The sequence below is a fragment of the Apiotrichum porosum genome (genome assembly GCF_003942205.1).
Source record: "Apiotrichum porosum strain DSM 27194 chromosome Unknown scaffold_2, whole genome shotgun sequence".
In the NCBI taxonomy this organism is placed as follows: domain Eukaryota; kingdom Fungi; phylum Basidiomycota; class Tremellomycetes; order Trichosporonales; family Trichosporonaceae; genus Apiotrichum; species Apiotrichum porosum.
In genome coordinates, this window is record NW_021167109.1 from 1,528,651 (window position 1) to 1,542,054 (window position 13,404).

The 13,404-nt window shown below is 58.1% G+C and overlaps 5 protein-coding genes across 5 annotated transcripts; 2 read left to right on the forward strand and 3 right to left on the reverse strand.

The window, feature by feature from the left end:
* Window positions 1-3,165: 3,165 nt before the first annotated feature.
* Window positions 3,166-4,581, reverse strand: FPS1 (glycerol channel; the record flags this gene model as incomplete). The annotated part of the gene is made up of 5 exons (XM_028620173.1): window positions 3,166-3,458; window positions 3,547-3,810; window positions 3,853-3,956; window positions 4,006-4,360; window positions 4,398-4,581. The coding sequence occupies 5 exons, from the start codon at window positions 4,579-4,581 to the stop codon at window positions 3,166-3,168; spliced, it is 1,200 nt and encodes a 399-aa protein (XP_028479145.1).
* A 1,266-nt stretch (window positions 4,582-5,847) lies between these two features.
* GUT1_2 (Glycerol kinase) lies at window positions 5,848-7,652 on the forward strand (the record flags this gene model as incomplete). Its single annotated transcript, XM_028620174.1, has 5 exons — window positions 5,848-6,163; window positions 6,205-6,298; window positions 6,344-6,762; window positions 6,816-7,265; window positions 7,315-7,652. The coding sequence occupies 5 exons, from the start codon at window positions 5,848-5,850 to the stop codon at window positions 7,650-7,652; spliced, it is 1,617 nt and encodes a 538-aa protein (XP_028479146.1).
* A 556-nt stretch (window positions 7,653-8,208) lies between these two features.
* On the forward strand, window positions 8,209-9,365 carry EHS24_004611 (uncharacterized protein; the record flags this gene model as incomplete). Its single annotated transcript, XM_028620175.1, has 3 exons — window positions 8,209-8,217; window positions 8,291-8,465; window positions 8,506-9,365. The coding sequence occupies 3 exons, from the start codon at window positions 8,209-8,211 to the stop codon at window positions 9,363-9,365; spliced, it is 1,044 nt and encodes a 347-aa protein (XP_028479147.1).
* An 80-nt stretch (window positions 9,366-9,445) lies between these two features.
* Window positions 9,446-11,863, reverse strand: EHS24_004612 (uncharacterized protein; the record flags this gene model as incomplete). The annotated part of the gene is made up of 3 exons (XM_028620176.1): window positions 9,446-11,230; window positions 11,272-11,627; window positions 11,755-11,863. The coding sequence occupies 3 exons, from the start codon at window positions 11,861-11,863 to the stop codon at window positions 9,446-9,448; spliced, it is 2,250 nt and encodes a 749-aa protein (XP_028479148.1).
* A 129-nt stretch (window positions 11,864-11,992) lies between these two features.
* Window positions 11,993-13,131, reverse strand: EHS24_004613 (uncharacterized protein; the record flags this gene model as incomplete). Its single annotated transcript, XM_028620177.1, has 4 exons — window positions 11,993-11,998; window positions 12,086-12,760; window positions 12,827-12,980; window positions 13,034-13,131. The coding sequence occupies 4 exons, from the start codon at window positions 13,129-13,131 to the stop codon at window positions 11,993-11,995; spliced, it is 933 nt and encodes a 310-aa protein (XP_028479149.1).
* Between the last annotated feature and the right edge of the window lie 273 nt (window positions 13,132-13,404).

Consider the following 13,404-nt stretch of genomic DNA (forward strand, 5'->3'; position numbering starts at 1 on the left):
GGCCTGGTAGCGCGCCACACTTCTCGGCGACTCACACCGCCTGAAGCTCGCGATCCCCCGCACTACCGTGCTGCGATCTCGGGGACACCCCGGTCTGCTGACCTCCTTGAAGAACCCCAGAACGAAGACATTGTGCAATAACCTGGGAAAAAGGTTGGGGACGATGGAAGTTGGGAACGGCTGAAAGTTGGGAACGACTGAAAGTTGGGAATTTTGGCGCTTGTGGCGCACGAGTGCCAACATTGCTGCGATGCCAATAGTCAATGTCGCGTCGCCAATACTCATGCTCCCGACACTTGCGGCCCCCACCCTCGAGACCCCGGACCCAGTGCCTGGCTTTACGGGCTGGCAATCATGCAATCATGACAGTAGTGTAACAAGCCACAGAACCACAGTGCCGTTTTTGACGGCGTTCAACGACATTGTGACAATGACGGGACAAACCGACCGGGTATTGACATGCGGGACACCACAACCTCCACGGCCCGCATCTCTACGTGGCGGAAGGGCGGAGGGGGGAGGCACCACAGCCACGTGTGATGAGAGAGGTACACCGGTACACGACCGCACCCAACTTGGCTGCTTGCCTATGCACCGTGAACAGAACGGCGATGTCCGCGTTCTCACTACGTTACTGTACATGCAGGTGCCATTTGCTCGAATTCGAGCCGCAATATGCGGAGTGAGTGACTATATGTAGCGTGGTACCAGTTCCATGTCACGCAAGGATCGCCAGCTCGCTTACGCGCTGGTGTCCCACCAGGCAGCCATGCATATGCATGCATCCTGCGCGCCGTGTCCCGTTGCATGTCAAGCCCGATTAGTGGGTACACACCGGTCGCCAAGCTTCTCACGGCCTGTTGTCGGGAGGTGCCACTCCCATTGCTTCCACCAGTGCAACGGCCCCGGTTTGTGACTAGGGCCCCGGTTGGGATCCCCACATGTCCTGTACTCCAATGACGATCACCTGGATAGGTGCGGAGCCGAAGGACAGGAATAAACGCTGCGACGACCAGGTCCAGTGCCAAAAGTCAGAACCTGTCCCTTTCATTTGATCCTGTAAACCCCACCAACTGGCGTGCACACACGGCACCCGTGCCCCTCAGACTCTCTGACATTGACGGCCCGTCGTCCTGATCCACCTTCGCACAACAATGGCACCACATTGTTTATTGCGGCGCAGTAGATCTTGCTTCGTGGCTGGAACAGTGACGCCGACGCGGCAACGACGACGCAGTTCGCATGGGTAACTCCTGGGCAGCCGCGTCCCCCCACCTCGCGGAGCCCACTAAACTTGTGAATGTGCAAATGCGTTGGCCTTCTGCCGCGTTGTGACACCTGCGTGGACATGCGGTTCTGGGTCAGCTGATTCTACCTCGTTACTTCCTGCAAGCATACGGGTTTCACCCCTACGATGCCGTGGTTGTTCAGGCTGATTGAGGTGGACACCACTTGGCAACGAAGGATTTATGTTTTTTTTGCAAACATGTGAATAATCGCTGAGGTCCCGCAATTACGTGCCATGAAGCCGTGCCCGTGCTCCTATGAACGTACGCGGGCGGGAGGAGCACTGGAGCGCAGTACCGGTCAACTAACTACTTATACGCCTGGGGCTTTACTTATCCTTCACTGGTAGAGTGCTGCAAGGTTATCGGGCCAGAAGAAACAGCTATTCCGTGCTCCTCTCGTTAACTTCGGATCCCCGTGCTATGAGTTGGGGCCTGTCCTGAGTGTGGAGCAACCCTTTTCCTTGTAGTTGTTGTTCTAATCGAGTGCAAGCGAAGGGGAACGGGTGGTGCATGCCGGCCACCTGTCGAAACTGGGTGCCTCATAGCCGCGCATTTTTCTTGCAAGATCGGATGACTCCACAATCAGCGACACTATTACGCGGTGGGCCAGTTTCATGGACGTCACATTCGCTTGTGGGAATGGTTAGCCGTATCTCATACCAGTCCAACCCCCAGTGGCCTGTGTATCGTCATCGGAAGATCGACATTGGCCGTGCCGGCCACTGGCCACTGGCCAGGCCTTGTCGAATCATGATGCCCAATGTGTTCGCGTGCACCACATGCTACCCAGCAGCCACCGGCACATCCAAGCCGATAGAGTTCGGCGCGGCGCCGATGTCATGAGAACCAGGTGGCCAGGTGAGGAAGGCACAAACCGAAATCTGTGAGCAACGTTTGAAATATGCACAACAACCCCATTCTGTGGGTCAGCTCCGTCAACGGAGTGGAGTCGGACGGCGGGAGAGGTCTTAAGCGAAGCACATGTCCGTAGCTCTGTAGCTTCCTGTGGAGAGAGCGCGGCATGTGAAAGCATATTCCGTTCGGCAGCTAACCGCGCAGGCTTAGGACAAGCCGCGGACACCTGTGGCTGATCGACGGTTTAGCTTGTTCGGAGACGAACGTCGACACGACGTGGACAATTGCATCTTCCCCAAGAGCCTGTCTGGTCTCTGGTGCTGCGACCCATAGATGCTCACGAGTTATGCCGTCTAAGGGGAAGAGACTCAAAGGCACACGCTAGCCTGCTAGCCTGCTACGATGCCGTTGTGTGCGCATCCCGTAAGAGGTGGGGCGACAGGCCGCCGGCACAACATGGCCCCTTGCATGGAATACATGCATGCAAGGTGCCAAGTTTCTTGGAATTGATTTAGCAAGCACTGGGACGTCCCGCCATCCTGCGGGTGCGCTTGCTGCAGCTCACCGTCTTCAAAGCTTCAAAGTTGATGATGCCGGCACCGGCGATCAGTAGCCGGTCTATCGTTACGAACGTGTTGCTGCGTTAGTACCGTATAGTAGCGCGCCCAAGCTCGACACGTAACCGAGGGGTCGTGCAGTCTACGAGATTTACATTCTGAAGCATCAGAAAAACGATGGACGATTCTGCAGCTGGCCATTGTGGACGTTTGTGCGCATTTCAAGTCTGGTGCAAGGAAGCTGAGAACAGCGACGAAAGCGCAAAGGCTGGCTGAGATAACGGATGATCGGATATACAAGACGGAATACCATTTGGCATGTCGCGGACTTGCGAACGGGAAGATTCCGTTGGAGGCTCGTCAAGCGCAAGCTACTGTCGAGATTCATATTCAAGGTGCTGTCAGAGCGTCGCATAGACTTCTTTCTGTGTACTTGGGGCACCACAATCACAAAGTAAAGGACTCTAGGCGTTGTGCGCAGCATCTATGTTGCCTCCCCCTTCAATCTGCTTCTTCGACCTACCCCACGGTTTGTTGAGGGGGCTTTCCTTGCCCTGGAAGATGAACGCGTCGTAGACGAATCCGCCCAAGATACCACCGCAGATGGTGGCAATGATGGGCACGTAGATCCAGTAGCAGTGGCGGGTCGTCCAGATCTCTTTGGGGTACCCGAACATGGCACAGGCAATACGAGGTCCCAGGTCACGGGCGGGGTTGAGGCAGTAGGCCGTCTGTTCAGGAGTCAGCTTTACCACAACTGCAAAATAATTGTAGAAAACTCGCCTCAGTACCCAGGGCGGCACCAATGCCGATGATCATGAAGAGAAGTGCGAACCCGTTCATACCTGATGGCACGGGGTTGTTGTTCTGGTCGCCGATGGCGAAAATGAGTGCGAGGAGAACAGCCGTGGCAAAAAGCTCGGAACAGAAAGCGCCAATGTTCGACATGTAGGGCTTGGCGGCAGTGAAGAAGAGGGCACCAGTGGAGGTGTCGAGGCCATAAGTGCGCAAGTTGTACCCACCCTCGAACTGGTTGAGGAGGGCGTGGTAGTTGCCTTGGATGAGCGCGCTGCCGACACAGGCGCCGAGGATTTGAGCGAGAGCGTAGCCTGTGAGGGGATCAGCGAGTGTCCAAATGTACTGTGGCATACCTGGAACCTTGCGCCACGGGAAACCTCTAAACAGGGCCAGAGTGATGGTGACGGCAGGGTTGATGTGTGCACCAGAGACACCACCGCAGGCGTAAACGCCAAACCTGCGTCGTCAGTGTCAAGCATGACCAAAGCAGTGAAGAGGCTACCCACATGACACCAATACCCCAGCCAAACGAGATGGAGAGGTAGGATCCCTGGGTGAGGTTGCTGAGTACGACCTGGCAGTTTACACCATTGCCAAAGATGATAAGGACCATGGTGCCAATAAACTCGCCCAAGTATTCCTTGTATTGGTGACGGAAGCGCGAAAGAGGGTTGACCAGGTATGGCACGGGTGAAGGGGGATCAACGGACGCAGTGTCAATGTCACTGTCGTGGGTCCCGTGGTGCTCAACATGTTGGATGGCAAACTTGTCGTGCATGGCGTCGGGCGAAGGTAGGTCCCCGTTGAATAGCTCCACCTTGCCCACAGAGGGGGACAGAAGGTGGGTGTTGGGGGCACGCCCTGATGAATCAGCACAAGTTTAATGACCAGTGCGCACCTTGCCTCATGGCGTCTACCATCTCGGGGGTAACGAGCAAGTAGCGTATGTTGGATTCGTGAGCCGAGTAGCCAGGCCCAAAGAGCTTTGGGTCCTGCTCCATGTGTTCGAGGTGTTCTTTCTCATGGTCGACGGTTATACCGTTGCCTACGTTGCCAAAGTGGTTCTCGTCGTGGAACGACATGGCGAATTGTGTGTGTGGATTCGGTGTGTGGCGGTCGATGTCCTTGTGACGAGGATGTGTTCAAGGTGTTTCTGCTGCCTTGTCTTTATAACGGGCTTGTCATTTGGCCATTCCAGTGCCACTCTCACTACCAAAGGTACATGTTCGCGTCCGGGCATGTTTTACCGGCATGCTCCGTTCTTCTCATCTCTCGAGGAACGGGCATCTTGCCTGAATGACTTGCAGTTCCTTGAGCCGTGTCAACCACGACAACATTCGAAATAGCGTCACAGCGTCACATTCATTCCTGTATCGCAAACGAACTGAAGGCTATCCCCAATCCTCCCCAGTTCATGGCGGCCGCTATCCCCAATCGTGGTTCATGACATGCGCCAAAAGAACCCTCGGAGGTTTCCCCACACTGCCGCGCACGCCAACGCCAGGCCCTCTATCCCCAATATCACGCAACTCAGTCCTTCCCAACGTGCTCTGGGACCCGCGAGGGGAGTAGTAGGCGCTTGCAAACCGAGTGGTGTTGCCCTCGTGGTTCCCTTTTGCAAACTGCGGCGGCAGCCGAGTTGCGAACCAAGTGGGCCAAGGACCGCCACAACGTCAAATGCAGTGCCTCACTCGCCGCGCGAAGTGGGAGGGACGTCGCCCGTTGTCGTCGCCGTTTTTTTGAGCAGCAGGTTGATGCCCCAAGCGGCGGCACCCGGTGGGGGCCCAAGAGGGTATGGGTCATTCCGTGCTAGTGCCCCAAGTTGTTCAGCAACACGGCAGAACAACAGAGTGGACTTGTCGTTGAGAGTGCCGTTAGCGGCCGCGAACGGTCTTGGCCGCCTCTCTCGGGTTGTTGTGCCGAAGCCCGCGGTCCCCCGCAGTTGCCCCCTGTTCAAACCCCAATGGTGCCCCGGTGGGTGTCACCACTCTTCTCATGATTTCATCCAAGCGCTTCTCCCAGCAAACCGCCATGTGATTGTAAGGCCTTGTGGCATTGCCAAAAGATGTAGTTTCACCTGGAGGCGGCAGGAACCAAGTGGGCTCCCCCAAGCCATGTGACCAATACGCCAGCGCGCCAGCGTGTCGGCTAACCGGGTGTGAACGGGAACTTGGTGGTGACCGATTCCGTGTGTGATATCGAGGTCTCTGGCTCATCGTCGTAGCCGGCAACGAGCCCGGGCCGACCTCGATGGTGCCGTAGTCGTCGTTCACTCATAACCGTCGCCCCCGCCTTCTTGGAAGAACAACATTCACCTCTTCCCCATTCCCCACCACCACATAGCAACAATGACCGTCACCAAGAAGGAGTACATCCTCGCCGTCGACGTGGGAACGACCTCGACGCGCGCCATTCTCTTCGACGAGACGGCTGAGGCCATCACCACCTCGCAGACTGAGTACGACCAGATCTACCCCCACCCAGGCTGGCACGAACAGCGCCTCGACGACCTAATCGGCACAGTCAACGCTTGCCTCGAAGGCGTCGCTGAGAAGCTTCCGGGCCTCGGCATTAGCAAGAGCGACATCCCGGTGATCAGTATCACCAACCAGCGTGAAACCGCATGTGTTTGGTCCAGGAGCACTGGCAAGCAGCTCTTCAACGGTGAGTCTGGCTGTACTTCCAGAGCGATGCTGACTCACTAGCGATCGCTTGGCCCGACACTCGCAACACTGTGACTGTCAGGCAGCTCTCGTACAAGTCGCCCAAGGGCCTTGACGCGCTCAAGGAGAAGACAGGGTGAGACACCTGTGGGAAGGAATGGCGCACCAGCTAACAGGCCAGTCTCCCGCTTTCAACCTACTTCTCCGGCACCAAGCTCCGCTGGATGCTCGACCACATTGCCGAGGTCCAGGAGGCTCACGAGAAGGACGACCTCATGTTTGGCACGGTGGAATCATGGGTGCTGTGGAACCTCACGGGAGGCCTCGACGGCGGTCTCCACTATACCGACATTACGAACGCTTCGCGCACAATGTTCATGTCGCTCAAGGAGTTGGCCTGGGACAAGGACTGCCTCGAGTTCTTTGGCGTCAAGGAGTCGTGTCTTCCTAAGATTGTCTCGAACGCCGAGGTGTACGGCAAGATCAAGTCTGGCCCATTCGCCGGCACCCCCATCGCAGGCATGATTGGTGACCAGCAAGCTGCCCTCGTCGGTAACAAGTGCATTGAGCTTGGCTCTGCAAAGAACACGTATGGTACTGGTGAGTATTGAGAACGCCTCGGCAGCAGCAGACAAGCTAACACCACTTCACAGGTGCCTTCATGCTCTTCAACACCGGCGAGGAGATTGTCCCCTCCAACTACGGTCTTCTTACGACTACTGGCTACCGTGCTGGTCCCAAGGCCACCCCTGTCTACGCTCTCGAAGGATCGATCGCTGTTGCCGGTTCGTCTGTCAAGTGGCTGCGTGACCAGATGGGCCTCATCCAGGAGACGACCGAGATCAATGGGCTGGCCGAAAAGGTCAAGGACACTGGTGGCATGTACTTTGTCCCCGCGTTCTCTGGCCTCTTTGCTCCCTACTGGGATGACACTGCGGCCGGCACCGTCGTCGGCATGACTGCCTACACCAACAAGAGCCATATGGCACGTGCTACTCTCGAGGCTACTTGCTTCCAGACCCGTGCCATTCTGGAGGCCATGGCCAAGGACTCCAAGAAGCGTCTTCAGGTCCTTCGCGTCGATGGTGGAATGACCAACAGCGGTGAGTGGCTCCCAGATGGAGAATCGAACCATGAATCTGACCACTGCAGACATCTGCATGCAGCTTCAGGCGGACATTCTGGGCATCGAGGTTGAGCGCCCCGTCATGCGCGAGTCGACTGCCCTCGGCTCGGCCATTTGCGCCGGTGTCGCCATGGGCCTGTTCGGCTGGGACCTCTCAAAGCCCGAGACACTCGCCAAGGTCAACGTCACCGGCAAGACCACGTTCAAGCCCGAGAACGACGAGGCCGACCGCGCCAAGCGTTGGAAGGGATGGGAGAAGGCTGTCTCGCGTGCCCGTCACTGGAACGACGAAACTGGCCTGGTTTCCCGTACACCGGGTGCGTTTGAGTCCGACGAGCTTCAGGTCCCGCCCAACAAGTACTGAGCGCTGTCAGCCGAGAGCGATCGAGCTTCAGAAGATAGTTGCCAGGTTGTAAACGGTCGGTTGCAGAGCCGGTTGTAGACACTGTAGGATCCGGTGCTTGATATGAAAGTGGTTTGAGAGGAAGGAAAAAGGCAGCCGATTTCGGCCGATTATTCTAGATTTTTGGGTGATTTGATCCACAAATTGCGATAAGCTAACAGTTTGAATTGCTGATTACCGAACTCTTTCCGTTGGTCGACTATGCTCGCCGCGGTGGTGAGCTTTCATAGACCAAAGACCGTTTGAAAGCTGGCCATCTCTGGCAGGCCAAGTGGCTCCGCTAGAGACGGCTTTTGACTGTCCTTCTAATAAGCGGATAATAAACAGACTTCCGCCACAAATAGTAAATCCTAATTAACGTCAGATGAGCCAGAACAGGGCAAACATCAGGCACATTATGGCGTCGGCGCTGACCGAGATTGCGACAACCTGTTGCCGGTTTATAACAGTCGGTCTCTTCTGCCCACCTACCTCTTACGCACCTGGTTCCTCATTCCACAACTCGTCAACTGTCAGCATGATCGAGGTCAACTGCTCTGGAACGCCGTACGAGGCAAGTTATTCTGTTGTGGAGAGGGACTGCTAGCTGACAACACCAGATCGGGCACCAGCACGGTACCGCGGCGCGCGAGCAGGTGCACGGCTCCAAGGCGTTCTACACCGACTTCTTCAAGACCACAGCCAAGCTCGAGTGGGACGCGGTGTGCGACGTTGCATCCAGGTGGATGCCCCTTCTCGAAAAGTCATACCCGCAATACGTCGACGAGATGAGGGGTGAGCTGACACGCCGTCTGATAACCCACTGACGTCACAGGCATCGCCGACGCGACCGAGCTCCCACTCTCGTCCATCATCGCCCTCAATGTCCGCACAGAGGTCGCGTTTGGCATGTACTCTGACGGGTGCACTTCCCTGGCGTTCCACTCGGCAGACGTCGGCATCCTTGCGCAGAACTGGGACTGGAAGGGCGGACAGGGTCCCAACCTCATCCGGCTGAACGTCAAGGCCAACGACGGCCGTCCGGCCATCTCCATCATCACGGAGGCGGGCATCATCGGCAAGATTGGTCTCAGTTCTGCCGGGCTTGGAGTGTGCCTCAACGCCATCACTGCCCTCGGTGTGTCTCCCGAGCGCCTCCCTGTCCACATTGCTTTACGTGCAGCGCTCGACTGGTCGGGCGAGGAGAAGGGCAAAGGAGCCGGCATGGCTCGCCGTATTGCGGACCGTCTCGAGAAGGCCGGCGTTGCAAGCGCGGGCCACATCCTCCTCGCCGACGCCGACGAGGCGTTTGGACTGGAGACCTCGTACATTGACATTGTCGAGGTACGCAAACACGACGTCCGCGGCGGCAAGGCAGTGCTCCACTCGAACCACTACGTCGAGGCGCACCCTGGCGTCAAGCTCGCTTCCAACGCCATGCTCGACTCTCCCGCGCGTCTGGACCGTATCGAGACTCTGATCAAGAGCGACGAGGGCCCCGTCACCGAGGCCCACGTTGCTGGCTGGCTGTGTGACGAGTGCGACTTCCCAGCGAGCATCTGCCGCGACAACAAGAGCTTGGGTGGATCGGAGACTCTTTTCCGCATCATCATGGACCTCAGGACGGCCACTGCAAAGGTCAAGCCTGGCAAGCCGACTGGTGACGGTGAAACGTTTGTTCTTGCGCCCAAGTAAAGCAGTTATGTGCTGTAAACAAGTACAGAGGGAGTATGGATGTGTTGTACGGCAAGTATCTCGATTCAAAGTCCTTACAGCTAGCACCCGAACCGAGGTGACTCGGTGCTCGTAGATGGGAAACTGGATAACTGCGCCTCCAGCGTACCAGCTGACGACTCTGTGCTGGACGCAATCAAGCTGGGGAACATGCCAGCTGCGACGCGAGAATGGCTGAAGGCGGTCGTACCGTCGTCAAAGACATGGAGACTCGGGTGTAAGGCGCCATCACTCTCCGCAGGCGGTACATTCTGCTGGGTCTCCTCAAGGGATGGTGGCAGATGTGCGGGGCTTGGTGCAGTGTTGGAGCCATCACTAGACTCGCCGGACATGTTTGGCGCTGCGGTGCTCCCAGAGGGTGGGGACTTGGAGCTCCATTGCATGCGAGCGCGTAAACGCTCACTGAACCTGCGGGGAGTGCCGGGTGTGCTGGCCGACACCGCTGGGGGAGGGCTCGGGCTGGCGCCACGCCCAAGTCCATTCATCAGGCTCTTGGTGCTGCTAGCGCTTGGACTTTTGGTCATGCCGAAGGCCGTCAGCCGTTTGCCACTGCTACCGCTGCCACCGCTGTAGGTCCGTGGCTTCCTCCACACGGGCGGGCTTTTGCTGTAGCTGCGGTCGTATCCCCCCCTTGTGTTTGCGAGTTCAAGGTCAGACACGGCGGTCATGACGTCTGGGCTCTCGACCGGTAACGAGGCGAGTTGCGCATGTATCGATTGAGGGGACGAATCGACTGACATTGGCTCATCGGGCGTGAACGTTCCAGGTAGCCTGTCTATCGTGTCCGTTCTAACACGCGGTGGCGTCCTGTCCGAGTCGCTTCCCGTGGTGGAACGTTGCCCGGGATCGCTGTGCGAGGTGATTTGTCGTGGCAGTGGTGCAAAAGGAGGTGACTGGGACCACACTCTTGTCCATAAACTCTCCTTGGGGGGTTCCGGGATATCGTCTATTTCAAGGGTGACAGAAGGGGGAATGACACGTTTGAGAACCGACGCTGCAGTCTTTCGGAACTGATACACCTCCTGTGGAGAAAGTGGTGGTATCCCGGCTTCCAGAACGTGCTGGGGCTGCCCGCTGTTGACTACGTCGCCGAGGACCTTGGCGTTGAATAACTGGCTCACGGCTTTGACGGCCTCCGAGTGAGTCTCCTGTCGCTTCTCCAGGCCGCGCAACCACGGACTGGCGAGTCGATTGGTCGTCGCTTCAGCCGCTCGGCTGACCGCCAGGGGTCCTACAGGCGCGGCCAGCGCAGCTGCACCGGCCATAGCAGCGGTAGCACCGGAGTTGGCTTGGGCATCGCGGTGCTTGGATGTGGTGTCGACTTGCTTTTGGTGATTCAGAGCCACGACAGCAGCATATGCCAGCCCACAGCGCACCCCATGTAGATTGACGTCCTCGGTATAGCCCTGGGGCATAAACTTGACAGTCCGCGAGAGGTGCATGCTCAGCCGTGAACTGTGGTCGCTTAGTCGTCGGGTTGAGGACGACGGCCCCTCTCTACTCCGTGCAACGGCCACAAGGAGGAAACATGCCGCACGTAGGGATTCGAGTTCGCACCGCTGGAGGCCGTGGAATTGGTCAAAGAGAGCCTGCAGTAGCTGTTGGGCCCTGTCCTCGCCGATAAAGAGGGCCAGGTCCAGCGAGTGACAAATGTCCCATGCGATAATCTCGGGCCGGAAGTTGAAGACGCGCAACATGGCATCGCGGTTATCGTGCAGGTGCAGGACCAGAAACGTCGCGGTGAGTGCCGATATCTTGTCAATCTGGAAGGCGCTGCGCCGTAACCCTCTCATGAGGCGTCCACTGGCAGTCGTAGGGCTGCCTGGCTGGCGTGGTCAGCTTGGTCTACCATTGTTCGCATACTCACGAGCGCCAGCGATCGCGAACCTGACGGGTGTTCCGGCACCCAGACCTCGACAGACACGGCCTCTACTTGGAGGTAGTGCTCCATCACGTTCTCAAACCATGGTTGATGTACCATTGTGGGCGTAACACTGCGTATCGACGGGGCCACTGTTGTTTTGCGCCAGTCGTTCGGTGCCACCGCCAGATGGCCCTTCAACGCCTCAACCTCGTCGGGCGAAAGCCCCAGCCTGCTGAATCGGAGGTCCGGTGTCTTCTCGATGGCGATAGCGCAGCCCACGCTGTCCTCGAGGCCCGTCTGTCGAAAGGGCTTGCACGGTGGGGTCATGGTGGTGCGCCCCATCCACTCGAGCTGGAGGACTGGATAGAAGGAAACTCGCGAAACATGGCTCGCAGGTGATGGCATGTACTGGACGCGATCGCGTCACCCATTCACTTTGCGTCGCGTACGTCAACCGCGAACACCTCCTCGGGTGCCATGCTATACCTGCGTCATCCCGCGCAGGGGAAGCGTTCAGTACGGTGGACACCCCTGCTGAGGCGGCAAGGTCGACCGCAAGGTTAACGTCACCCGCCGGACCTAGTTTGGTGAGCATAGAGCTTAAACCTGTTGGGTTACACTGGTTGATGATTCCTGTCTCTGTCAAGCCTCCCAAGAGTGCGATGCATCTGCAATAACTTCCTTGCCATGTAAGCATCCCCGCACAGAACTCGTGCTTTTACTTCTAAGACTAGGACAAACGGAGAACCCATGTATCGCTCAAGCGCGCGTTGCTGGCGTCCAATCCTCCCTGGAGCACCACGCCGCCTTGACACACATCGCTCGCGAACCATCCCCGCGCGGCCGGGCCCTGCCCAGCCTCGACCTCGCTCCAGGTGTCAGTGGCCGGGCTGTAGGCCCACACGTCGTCCCAGAAGTTGCCGGCGGCATCGTGTCCTCCAGTAATGCTGGGCTTGCCCTCGCCGAAGAGGAGGACAAGCTTGTCGTCGCCGACAGAGTGCAGGCCACTCACGGAGCGGTGGCCAGGGCCAGCGGCCGCCCCCTTGGTGAGATCACCGACGGCCTCGCGGCTCAGGCCCTCCTGCTCGCCAAACACTAGCGACGACCACTCGCCCGCGTCCAACGCAAGCACGTCAATGGCTCCGCCGACCTCGGTCGTGCCGTTGAAGCCTCCAAAGCGGTACAGCTTGCCGGCGGCGTGGGCGATGGTGGCTCCGCCGCGCGGTGCGCCGGGCGCGTCGGGAAGCTTGGTCCATGCCCGCGTCGCGGGCGAGAACGACCAGACGTCGTTGAGACGACCGGTCGCGGCGTCGCCGCATCCAGCGTGTACGATGACGGCGGTGGGCGTCGCAGTCGAGCAGTGGTACGAGCGGGCGGCGGGGTACGGCGCCGATGGGTCGGCGGGTGTGAGGGTCTGCCAGGTCTTTGTCGACGTGTCAAAGGCGTGCACAGCACCACCCTCGTCGATGGGAGTCATCTCTGGGCCACCGCGCTGTGATTATCAGCTTCAGTACTGCCGGTTGAAAAAGCTGGGTCTGCCGGGCGACGACCGACTCACTCCGCTGAAGACGTAGATCGTGTTGCCGATGACAGCAGCGGTGTGGCCGACACGCGGGGTAGGAGCGCTGTCGGCATCGATCTTGTTGTATGCACCAGTCGCAATGTCCACCACATGAACAGCATTGTCCACCGGCTCGCGGGGCTGAATCTCACTGTGCGTGGTAGTGTCAGTGATCAGAGACGCAGCGGGGTCCCAGACACCCACCCGCCAAAGATGTAAACGTGAGGGCCGACTACGGACACGCTCTGCGACGAGCGCGTGAGGTCAGGAGCAGCAATGCGTGTCCAGGTTGCCTTGGTCATGGTGGTGGACGTGGAATGTGTGGATGGTTCGTCACGGATCACGGATGAGAGGCTAAAAGGGCTCCAAAGTCTTGTCGTCGTCGTCGGTGCCGTCGTGGGGGACTAGACAGCCGTATGGTACAGTCAGGATAAACATCGGAGAGATAAGGGTGAGTGGCACGTTTCTTGGCTCTTGCATTCTTGGCATTTCGTTGTCACTCTTGCTCAATGCATCCTGTACCCTTCTACTAATAATGTGTCATGCGTACAACGCCCTCCCGTGGCAACGTCCAC